The 13,053-nt window shown below is 37.4% G+C and overlaps 1 protein-coding gene across 2 annotated transcripts in view; it reads right to left on the reverse strand.

Annotated features, from left to right (window-relative positions):
* The window catches only part of VPS13B (vacuolar protein sorting 13 homolog B), a 427,213-nt gene that overhangs the window by 87,323 nt on the left and 326,837 nt on the right, over positions 1-13,053 (reverse strand). For both annotated transcript variants that reach the window (XM_027717679.2, XM_027717677.2), the window contains exon 36: positions 6,595-7,002. In XM_027717679.2, coding sequence (XP_027573480.2) covers positions 6,595-7,002 — 408 coding nt within the window. The remainder of the gene's footprint in view (positions 1-6,594; positions 7,003-13,053) is intronic.

A 13,053-nucleotide genomic window follows, 5' to 3' on the forward strand; every position in this document is an offset into this window, starting at 1 on the left:
GGTGATTTGGTAATTTTGGATTTCGTGATGCCTGATCAGAGAGGGCTTATTAAAGTTTAGATTTAAAAGGATTTCAAGTATTGGTGAAGGCTGTCTTTGGAGTACAATAATATTTGCAAAGCTCTATATTACCCTATGTTATTCCAATTAAGTGGGAAAAAATGCATAATATAAAGCAACAAAAATAGTGTTCATTTTACATCTGTGAGTCCAGATTTCAAACCTGAGTGCTATACAGACATGAATAGTACTTGGTTCTTGTATCATAAACATTTTAGATATCAGTAGGTTTCAGAAAAGCAACATTCTTACTCCAGCTTTACAGATGGGCATGGAAAGGTTCTTCAAAAAAAGATCTATGTATTTTCACATCTTAATTTTAGCTGTTTGGTTGAAAACCTTGGTTTATTTTCAGGAGACAGCTGGTACCTACAACTGTCACCATTATAAAGTTGTAGGTACTTAGCGCTACTGAAAAATCAGACACTGAATGGTTGCACAGTAAATGAAGCATTACAAAATAGTGGATGCCACTTAAACTGTAGCCCAGTATAATTCACAAAGTTGAATTAGAATTACAGTTTGGGTGTCTTGCTTCTCTGCTCTACACTTGGTTCTCTAGATTTTGACTGCTTTAGTAAACTAAATAGTCCACGAAGTAGAGGGTAACTTTTCTCTATAAATAAACCATGCTGAAGATACTGCCTGGCAGCAGCAGTGTTAGAGCCTCTATAACCCAGTGAATTATGCTTGTGGAAGTTCAAGGCTTGACAGATATACCCAGGCCACACAAACTTAACAGGCTTTCCTCCACTCTTGGGATGTCGTTCCCGAGGATTAAGGATAGTCCGGGTCCGGGCTCCTAGATTCTAATCTTCTCCTCCTTTCAATCCTTCCTCCCCCTTCCTCCTCTATATACTTCTCTGAATTCTCTTTGTACCAGCATGGCCATTAAAGTGTACTTCTCTTTCCTGTTGCTTTTGTTTTCACACAGATTAGTGCCCTGACTCAAGCTAATGAAGAGCTACCTGAGTAACTGAGCTAGCACAAGGCAGAGTGCAGAAATGTGCAGCCACAGTAACCTAAATTTCATATGGAATTGCACCTTTTGTTTGGGCAAGCTGGTGATCTCATCCCATAAAAAATATTCTTGATATAGAGAAAGAAACGTGTTGTCAGTATGTCAGCAACTTAAACAGCTCAAGGAACTGGTCCCTAAGACTGCGCAACAATGCCTTACCTCTGTGTTCTGTACCTCACACTGAAAAATGAAGATCGAACTGGAGGAACAGCATAGAAAGCATGAAATGTATAAAGAAAACTTCCAGCTTTCACTGTTATATATATCTTCTCATTCTATAAAGTTGACTTCCATGAAAATACTGTATCACCTACTAGTGCCACAAACAGCACTGTGACCCACGCAACAAAAGAAATTCCAGTCTCAAAAAATATGTAATTGGTTTCACAATAAAAGTCGAAGAGATTACCGACCCAACCATATTTGTTCTGAATCAAATTTCATTTGAAATAGTTTTAAAGCCGAGTTACTCAAACTGTAAATGCAGTTCTACAAAATCATTGCACACTGTCTTGAACAAACCTACAAGTAACTTCTTTTTTAGCTTTTTTTCTCCCCTGAGTTAATGTGTTAGTTCATCAGTAGCAATTCTGAACCCTATTACAAAGTATCAGTAGGGAATCTGACCAGGATAAATAGTGGTATTCAGTCCTGGGATTAGGTGGTGTCTTGTTTCATGGATTTTAGGCCATCTGTTCTTCTCTCCTGCGTTATACTCCTGCAGAACTATAAACGCACCTCCACCTCAGGGACTATAGAAGGGAATTAGAATTCTTCTGCTTTTCATTATCACAAGATTCAGTAACTCATTTCATTGTCAGGATAATCCCCTTTTACTCTTTCTTTTGCGCTTGCAGGATATGCCAAAATGACAAATAAAATCCCAGATGTTAGAGACCTGATGAGGTCTCCACCTTTTCATGAGTGTTGGGTTTAAGCTACTTGGGACACAGTGTCAAATCTGACAGGACCCTGATGCCCACACCCAATATTCATTAAGGTTTGTTAGTGATTTGTATAGCTGTCTACAAGCTGCACTTCCACCTCAATCCTCAGTGGCCATTTAAATATTTAGTTTGTCCTCTGGCTTTTACTGACAGAGAATTAATTTCCTATTGTTTGAGTATTGGAAAGAGTTTATATTTCTTTCTAAAAGTAACAAACGTCTTCTGGGTGTTGTAAATGGCTTGTTACTGCTGCATATTATTTTAGGTAGTCATATCTAATTTAAAGTTTTATTTCCCCATGGGCTAACTTGCATATCTGCAGCATGCAAAGGCTATGACAACGCCTTAGCAGAGTCTTCTCGAGAGAGTTAGTTCACTCCAAAATGAAGTTTGGTCTTTGCTCTATACCAATTAATATCTGCATTTAATTTCTAATAGTTCTGTAAAGTATCTTAAGCATGTAATTATTTTCAGGTTTAGTAAAAATACTTACAATTATCATATGCTCAACTAGTGTTTATTTTTTCACCCTTATTTATAAGCTGAAGTAATTATCTTTACATATGGGAGGAAGGGCTGGGGAATCCTGTGTATGATTCTTAAAATATTTTATGTCCATAACTCTCAGTTCAGACACTGAACAGCAAGACTTCCCTCCTGCATCCAGCCAGAGCAAAATAAGGCTCCACTGTGAGGCTACGGGCTTTTTGCTGTCTTTCACTTTGGAGAGAATACGGTCCTCAACTCCTCTAATGTATCTGCTCTTTTGGCAGGTAGGTAGTGCTAATTTCAACACCAAACCTAAATTAACTGAAAGTCATATGTTTAGAATTGAATTCTAGTATTTATTGTTAAAAATTATTTCAATTTTAATGGCATGTGAGAGTTCTGGAGTGAGCAACACACCTCAAGCACAATACCAAGCAACCTCAGATCTGACTGGGTACATGGCACTCGAGCTCTTTGTAGAAGATGCCACATACTTCAGAGGACAAAAATCACTGAACTAGGTCTAACAATAGTTCTTGGACTTGGGGTTTTCTTCAACAGTGGAAATAAACTGCCAAAAATAATCTAAGTGTTTGTTATTTACTTGTATAAAATGAGTACAAATTTTAACTTGTAACTCTAAGCCGCAAAATATAAAAAATTACTACAGATAACTATTTTAATGAACATCAGTATGACTTAAACCCCTGGCCTTAAGAGTTTTAGAAAAACTATACCGGTAGTCCCTTTTCAAGTAAAATAAATATCTTTCTTTTTGGGAAACGGATTTTGGATTGATTTGGTGGGTTTTTGTTTTGGTTTTTTTCCTTCTTTTTTGGTGCCAATACACTGCATCACAGTATAGTACTACTTTATTAAAACCAAAATAGGATTTCATCATGAGTACAAAGGAGAACATAAGTATTCTAGCAGAAATAGTAACCATGCTGTTATAAGTAACTGCTGTATTAAAACATAAAAAATGTCCAAAAAGTGAAGTCCCTTGACACACTAAAGGTTTGGGGTTGTACAACAGTGCAGCAGGACATGTAGAAACAGAGGTGTTTTAATTTTATGCAAGCGCAATGTGAGTGTTCAACTCCTACAATTTGCTTTTTGGAAATCATTCAACTAATTAGCCCCTCTGCTTTTCAGAAGCTATAACTTTTTACTTTCATAAGAATTTAAGAACAAAAATGAAAACAGAATGCCTTTAGTTTCCCTGATTAAACCAGGAAAGTCTAGAGGGAAAACTGATAATTAAAAAAAAATTTGGATAGCAAGCTTCTTTCTTAATTTCAGCTAAAAAAAAAATTAAAGCATTACACAAGGTCATGTACTTTTGTTTTCCCCCTATAAGGGAGGAAAAATACCGACAGTACATTCTTGTAAGGTTTTTTCACTAAATAATTCCTAGCAAATAGGATTCCTTACAAACCAACTTCACCTCCTGCACTAAAGCTCATCTGGAAAAGGGGTCATTTACACTGTTTATAAAACACTGCCACATAAAATGTGTAAAAAACTGTATTTCACTAAAAATAGCTTGCGTAAGTAAGGGATTAGAGTAGTTTCTACTGCTATAATTGTTCCTTTGTAGTTTTTTCCATGATGTTTTTGAACAGTGTTTTTAACTATGTTTATTAAAGTCAGGACATCAAAAAGGATCAAAGAGTAAGCTAGTGAGAACCAAAGAAACCCCAAACGTATTGTGTTGTCTCACTGGGGAGTTATGCAGATTCAAGTAAACAAGTGCAAATTGTTGAGGTTTTAATGAAAATTTTCTACAATTATTGTATCTGAAGTCATTCTATATAATAACATCTGTACAGCAGATGGCCATACTGTACAAAAGGCAAGCAATGATCCTTTTTCTTCCTCTGTTTTAACAGTACATCTGAGATGACTACTTTTGTCATTGCGCTTAGCTTGGTTCAGTAAATAATTCGTAAAATGCAGCTGCTGCAGATGGTCACAATAGTTATTTGACTGTAAAATCAAAGTCACAGTGAAGTATTTGTGTATTAGTTTCATTCTATTAAAAAATAAATCTGACATTAACCCTGTTCAGCTCAAAAGGTGTATCTACAAAACCTTTTGTAAAAAGAAAAGTAGTGAAGAACGGAGATATTTAAATAATCCTTTCTCTCAGGACATGGCTACCACACTTTTTTAAATTGAGTTAGCTTGCATAATGTCTTTGTAATAATAAAACAAATCTAGTTAGTAACTGTGGTATTCTTCTAAAGTATTTTTAACACAAGATTATAATACCGTTTCCCCCACACTGAGTATTTTATCTTCTTTCCTCGAATTCTAATCTCCACTTTGATTTCTGTAAGCACTTTAAATTCAGATTAATAATTGTAAATAGAAATCCAAGCAATTTCTTAAAAGATTTTTTGACAATTTCAATCAGTTTTATGGAAGTGTGCCTTTTGCTCTTGCTAAAACTTAAAATAAACTCATTGCACCATCAGAACAGCATGCAAAATCTCATGCACATGTATTTTTCTTTTTATAAAGTAGAGATAAGGCAACTTTAACTGGAAAAAAATGTGCAAAAAGTCTGTTGATGTCTATTAATTGTCTGGTTAAGAACGTTCTTTCTATAGAATAACTAATGTCCATTTTCATTAGATTCAGCATCAGTACTGCTTCACTTAACAGATTATGAACATACTGAAGATTCACGTATAGCTTGTAATGTGGAAAATAAAGATTGGTTTTCTCAGACTGCCAGAAGAATTAAGCAACAGAACTTCATAGCAGAATGTTTCTGAGGCTTAATGTGCAAGGCAAGGTATGTCCTTCTTCTGGGAGGATGAAAAACTCCAGGGTAAGTGATATACAGTGCTGAGTCTGCCAAATTGCTTTATAGTACAGTGACAGAGCGGCTCAGCTTTGATATATTGAAGCATGATGTGGACACCATAATGTACCATGGGACGGATAACGTATAAATGATACAGGGGAAGTGATGGAAGGAAAGAGGATTATTACACAGAAAGAAAACTAAAACTATTTAAAGCACATTAGAAAGATCTTTTACTCAGTTGCAGTGCCTTCAATGCTAGGGTTGTTATATGATTGGAAAAGCGTGGGAACACAGGCACTGTTCCTGCCTGTACTGCTGTTTATTTATGGATAAATCAAAAGTTTCAGGCCCCAGAACTTTCACAGGCTTTCATGTCCTATGAACCTTAAATTTTTCATTTTTAACTTTTAAAACAATAAAGAAGCACTGAAACTTGCTGGCCTGAGGAGAAATATTTCTGATGGAAAAGAAATAAATCACCACCTCACTTGGCCAACAACTTGCTCCTTTCAGCTACAGACCATTTTACTTTGCAAGCTACTCTGCCAACTACCTACATCTGGGTTATCTCCACATCATGGAAATGTATCATCTTATTAATTTTATGACACGACTAATAAAAGAATTTACAAAGACACTCAAAATATCTTCATTTTATATGAATCTCTGGAATCTGGTTAATTGTACCTGAGGTGTAAAGTTTCCTTGCAGTTCTGCAGTAATGGGGCCAGAGTGCCTGTTTTCCCTGAGTGACTTTCAGGTGTGCAGAGGAAACACGTAAAAATTGAAAAATTCATAACCCTGTAGGAGTGTAACTGTATGACCCCATATTTACATAATAACACATGTAAGGGTTCTGAACAATTATTTTTATATTTGTTTTAGACAGAAACATAGGGTACTATCAAAAAAATGTAGTTACAGAGTGAAAACCGTCAAAATTTTACTCTTTGAAGTATGTGCTAAATTACTGGAATACCAGAAGAGTAGTTCCCATAACCACCATTCCAGCCAGAATTCCATCAATAATTTAGTAATTTCAAACTAGGGGATATATACTACAAAATAAGCCACTCCTGGGTGCTGCCTCAGTGAAAGGAAAACTCAGGTAATAGAATCTCTCAGGCATTTGTTGTTTTCTGTTGTGGATTTATGATGTTAACTACAGTAGTTCCCCACAATGCCCCACACTTTGAAATGGTTACAGGACCACCACTTGGACAAACCAGTAGCACTTCCAACTTTAAAAAAACTCTTACCTGCAGTTTTATGTCCACTTTTAATATTCAGGCTCCCACTGAGGCTTGACAAAGAGACTAACAAACAAGGTTTACTGGGATGTGGGATGGTTTCCATCAAAACGACCATTTGAACAGTGTGAATGGAAATTTTCTGGAAGCAGGAAAGGGCTTGCCACAAGTTTTCTTGAACTGAAGACTTCTGCGCAGCATTGGTGTGCACTGCAGGTAGAAAATCCTTTGTACTGTGTTGTCTGGATATCAAAGTGACATCCTCATCTGGAATAATGCCAGCTAAAGGAGCAGTCTCTTTTCTAGGCTCACCATCATTTGTGGTTACGATTTTCTTCAAAAACTGGTTTATTTGGTCAAGTCTGGCAAAACTGAGATTTGCTTTCAAAGGTTTTGATATGTCCACATTTATGTCAGCTGTAGGGGAGAATTGGAGAAAGAAATTTGAGAAGCTATTATGTAATTATTCAAGCAATTTACAAGTGTAAGGCACTGAGTGGAGATAACTTTTCCACCATATTTTCAGCATGTTTCATTAAAAGAACTGAATCAATGATAAAACATATTGAAATAATATTTTTAGGAATAAATCTTAATTAAAATATTATAAAAACTACTATAAGCAACCTTCACTATATACAGTTTTAAAGTAAGAAACATAGCACAATGTGGATCCTGTTTCTTCCCAGGGATCACTGCAACTATCTAAAAGACACACTTTATTTGAGTGTGTAGAAGGGTAGTTCTTTTAGTTCTTTTGTGTCAGAATGAAAATATACTTCACATTCTCTTGAGTTTTACAAGGAGTAGAACTATTTGACTAAACTCCAAAGCCAATAGTGAACATTTTCAACACGTTTAAATGAGTGAATAACGTGTCTATTCTGTTGTTTCCTACACAGTTCATATGCAGCTTTCTTCAATGCATTTTCAAGATGAAATGAGAAATAAAAAGTAAATATAAAAACTGAGGTCTGTTTAGATTTCTTTTTTTTTCCAGGAAGATTGGAATAACTTATGATTTCTAAAGTGTTTTTTGTCTCCTTAGTAAAGGATTTAGGTACTTCTCTCTGCTAAAAGTCTCACAGAATTTTTAGAACTCACAATTAATATGAACAACATTGTCAACAGTGATATCTTAGTACGTGAGATGAAGCAATTACCAAGATTATTTCACAGATGGGAAGTAGGATTTCATGGCGGCTTAAACTTATTTCTGTGCTGCAATGCGCCTTCATATCAGTACATACTTCCTTACAGAAATCAGCTTTAACTTAGTTTTTAGGATTTTTCATTTCAAATTCAGCTTTCACCCATTAATGAGATGGTTACTTTGGTCTGGGGGAAAAGTTTGTTTTTCCTCTTGCTTTTTGATTCCCACTGCCCCACCCCCAAGAACCAAAAGTGATTAAAATTCTGTGGATATATCTAAACTAGATTAAACATTCAAACAGCACTACTTTGTTTCAAGTTTCATAATAAGTATATACAGGAAATACTGTTTGTTGAAGGTTTTACACAGATTAATGAATATTTCATCAAAATTTGTTTCAACTTGTCCAGGATCACATTCTATTCTTAATGTTGATGCAAACTGATGAGCTAGTTAAATTTTTACACCAGTCGTAAAGGGTTGCAGGGGTAGAGTCAGAGTACTGACTTCAGAGAGTCCCAGGCACATGACAAAGTACATTTCTGATCCTCTCCCCCCAAAAATATCTGGCCCTTTTTCTACAAAGGTAAGAGAAATTCATTAATGGCCATGTAAGATGTGTCATAGCTGAATCAAAAAAACCCACAACAATCTTAGAAAAAAGTTTGTAGTACTCCACAAGCCACAGCTAACTGAAATTTCAGACTGAAAATCTATTTTAATGGTAACTTACAATTTTAATTAATGTTTTTCTGAAAATGTTTTTGCTTGCATTTAAAGCCTTCCATAGTGAACTAGAAACTGGCAAAACTCTAGCTAACATGTGAGCCTAGTAGAAAGGCAAGTATCAAAGCTAGGAAGCTGGACATTAGAAGAAAGTAAGATTGGAAAGGAATGGGCTGCCCAGGGAGGTGGTGGAGTCATCACCCCTGGAGGTGTTTAAGAGACAACTGGACATGGCACTTAGTGCCGTGGTCTAGTTGAGACAGTGGTGACCAGTCAAAGGTTGGACTTGATGATCTCAGAGGTCTTTTTCAACCTAAATGATTCTGTGAAGACTTTTTGGCATCCAAAACCACACAATATCAACTAGAAAGATTTTTCAAAATACTTATGTACTGGTATTTTTAATTAAAACCGTGGGAGGAAAAATGTCATAACACTTTGGAAAATCTCCCTACCCTTCTTGGCACTAGGAATACCTCAAGACTGGCCTGCCTTTTCTGCAGACGTCACTGGGCTTTTCCTCCCTTTGAATGGAGAAAGGAGACTTACAAAGAAAGTAGAGACCCAAGTGATACTTTATTAATTTATCTACAATTAATTTATCTACAATACTCAAATGGAAAGGAGTATTATTCTAATGAAATGTTAAAAAAAACAACCAAACACGTGTCTTATGAACTTAAATTTCTCCCTTAGTGATGTAGTAACAAAGGACTAAAATAGATGTTATTTATTGGTTTTGCTAAACAATTAGGTTTTTAAGTTAGTAAATGAGGAAATGACCCTTACTGCTTGGTGTGACACCTTTCACATCTAACTGCTTTACCTAATGCAAATCTAATAGCCAACACTTTCCTATGGCAGTATAGCCCAGAAGAGGAAAAAAAAATGAAACCCCCTGCAAACCAAAAACTGCTTAGACATAAGTTGACAGAACAGGTGTCAAGGGCTGAACTCAGAGAGTAAACTGATAGGGAAAGATTAAAAAGGAGATAAACACAAAGGCAATAGTTCTTTCTGGGGCTTCCTTGGGCCAGGGCAGAGAAGACGCAAGGTGCTGGTGCAGCTCACGGTGGAACTTGCATGGTCCTGGGCCTGTGCTTCATCACCGCTTTCATAAACAATGTGCTCATCCAAGAAAGCAATAAAAAAAAGGGACAGCAGAACACCAGAGAAATGCAAATGACTACCCTCTTTTCTGTTTGGAAGCTGCACATGTCTGTCACACAGAATAATGTTGTCATGACTGATAATTTGACAAAGTTTTGTATGAAGTTATTATTATCCAGTAAATCAGCCCTGACAGAATGTGGTGGTAGCCAGAAGCATAGTTGCAGAAAATGTAACTTTGGAACCTTCACTGCAAATATTTTAACTATCTCATAATGATATAGGTTATTTTTACAACTGGTGAAAGATTATGTAAAGAGATTCTCTGGCATCTTAAGTAAAACATAAAAAAAAACCCCAAACCAAAGAAACCCCACAATTGAGCAATCTTTAGCCTTTGACCTCTTTTACACTTTATACTTAGCACTGTAAAAGAAACTTTAAAATCCCTCCTAAGAAAAACATATCCAAGTGATGGACAGAACTGTGAAAACTGATGAAATACGAAGAGCTATTTATAGCAGTTGATTAAGATAGATGTTCGGCAGCTTCTCCAGTCACTTAAAATGGGCTAAAAAAAAGATGTCAAAATTTAAGGGTCATCCAGAGTCAGCTGGAATAACATCTCCAGGGTGCAAAATCCAAGCGTAACAGTCTTTTCAGATGATTTTAAACAACACTGTGCAGATTCTGTACCCATAGGAAAACGCAGGTTCCTGTAACTCAAGTAACTCTTTAAATTGTCCAAAACTACACCAAAATCAGGACAGGGCAAAAAGTAGCTCAAAGCCACCTTTAACTTCCCAATTACAGAATCACAGACTATGCTGAGTTGGAAGGGACCGACAAGGATCAATGAGTCCAACCCTTAGCCCTGCACAGGACCATCCCCAAGAGTCACACCATGTGCCTGGGAGTATCATCCAAACGCTTCTTGAGCTTTGTTAGGCTTGGTGCTGTGACCACTGCCCTGGGGAGCCTGTTCCACTGCCCAACCACCCTCTGGGGGAAGAACCTTTTTCTAATATCCAACCTAAACCTCCCCTGACACAATTTCAGGCCATTCCCTCAGGTCCTGTCACTGGTCACCATAGAGAAGAGATCAGTGCCTGCCTCTGCTCTTCCCCTCACAAGGAAGTTGTAACTGCAATGAGGTCTCCCCTCAGTCTCCTCAAGGAGAACAGACCAAGTGACCTCACCCACTCCTCATACGGCTTCCCCTCAAGGCCCTTCCCCATATTTGTTGCCTTCCTTTGGATGCTCTCTAATGGCTTAATATCTTTCCTATATTGTGGTGCCCAAAACAGCACTCAATATTCAAGGTGAGGCCACAGCAGTGCAGAGCAGAGTGTGACGGTTCCCTCCCTCAACAGGATGGCAATGCTTTGCTTAATACCCCCCAGGACACAGCTGGCCCTCCTGGTTGCCAGGGCACTGCTGACTCATATGTCAACCAGGACCCCCAGGTTCCTCTGCACATCACTGCTTTCCAGCATCTCATTCCCCAGTCTGTCTGTACATCCAGGGTTGCCCCATCCCAGGTGCAGAATCTGGCACTTTCCCTTCTTGAACTTCCTATGGTCGGTGATTGCCCACTCCTCTGATTTGCTGAGGTCTCTCTGTGGGGTCTTCCTATCTTCAATGGAGTCAACAGCTCCTCTGAACTTTGTATCATCTGTAAACTTGCTTAGTATCCCTTCCAGTCCTGCATCCAGGTCATATATGAGGATGTTGAAGAGCACAGGGCCTAAGAACCCAACTTTTGCATCACTCTCCTTTGCCACTAGTGACTGGCTACCAAAATTATACCTCAATGATTTCTTTAGATTTAAGATATATTAGCAATGACTTATTTTGCCAGGTGTTATCTATTTCCAGCAAATAAATAGTAAAAAAATTACTGTACTTCTAAATAGGTAGCATTCAAGTGAGTTATTTCTGTTATGTTTAAATCGAACTCAACTAGATGGTATCAAAGGAATTTTTTTTATTGCAGTATAGCATTTGAGTGTAGAATTTGAATTGTTCTTTCTCTCTCTCAATTTCTTCACTACTTCTCTTTAGATTATCCAGTAAATCCATGTATGCCAATTATTAGTTTCTAATTAGCCTTTACAACTTTCTGAACAGCTACTAGGAAACAGAATGATGAAATAACTATTGAGTTAAAAGGAGATTAGATAAATATAAATAAATTAAACTTATTATATGCTCCCACCACACCAGGAGATGACTTAACAGTGAAGGGAAAAGAATCACTTTGGAATAATGAAATCAGAGAGGGAATTCAGGTCCCAGAGGCAATTCTACAGAGTTTTATGTTAATGTACACCTTGTGGGGGGACAAAAATCAACTGGAATAGTTTCCTGAAAACCGTTTCCAGCTATTTTCTCATTTTAAAAGTTCCAACTTCACTTGACCCATTAGTCATCATATTACTTACGTTTATTATGTATTTTGAAATCTATTACAAAAAACCCAATGGATTCAATATGGCCTGTTTGAACTAAATCATAACATCTATAAAAGAAAACCTATGAGTAGCCCTGAAATTTCTGTCTGAAACAATTTCTTTCTTTGTCATTTTATTACTTAGGGCTTCAGATAAAAAATTTCAGGGTTATGAGCATTTTACCCTTGTTCTCCATAACATTCAGATTTGTATTATGAAGATATAATTTTAATCTGTGAAATTGGGATAATGATATTACTCAAAAGGACTTTTTATTCAGTGGGCTAGGGATGAATAAGCAGCACCAAAATAACAGAGCTCCTAGCATGTTGCTTTAGGTAAATCCCAGCTCCTACTGAAGTCACTGGGCTTATTCTAATGTATGCCATAATTTAAAGTACTCAATGCTACTCTTTCTATGACTAATAAAATACTATAGTATATTTTTAATCTTAAATACCAGAAAGTAAACTCCATGAAAATTACTTATAAGGTGGATCTGGACAGGCTGGATCAATAGGCCAAGGCCAAGACTATGGGATTTAAAAGACAAAGTGTGAGTCCTGCACTTGGGTCACAACTACCCCATACAGTGCTACAGGCTGGAGGAAAAGTGGCTGGAAGGCTGCTTGTTGGAAGAGACCCTAGGTTGAACATGAGCCAGCAGTGTGACCAGGTGACCAAGAAGGCCAAGGACATCCTAGCCTGTGTCAGGAATAGTGTGGCCAGCAGGACCAGGACAGTGATTGTCCCTCTGTACTCGGCACTGGTAGGGCTGCACCTCGAATCCTGTGTCCAGTTTTGGGCTCCTCAGTACAGGAAGGACATTAAGGTGCAGGAGTAGGTCCAGAGAAGGGCAGTGGAGCTGGTGAAGGGTCTGGAGAGTGATATGAGGAGCATTTGTAGGAGCTGGGGTTGTTTAGGCTGGAGAAAAGCAGACTCGGGGAGACCTTATCATTCTCTACAACTCCCTGAAAGGAGGGTGTAGCCAGGTGGGGCTCAGCCTATTCTCCCAGGCAAATAGTG

This window comes from Pipra filicauda, unplaced genomic scaffold (genome assembly GCF_003945595.2).
Source record: "Pipra filicauda isolate LSUMZ 115617 unplaced genomic scaffold, ASM394559v2 scaffold110_size2237424_pilon, whole genome shotgun sequence".
Classification (NCBI taxonomy): Eukaryota; Metazoa; Chordata; class Aves; order Passeriformes; family Pipridae; genus Pipra; species Pipra filicauda.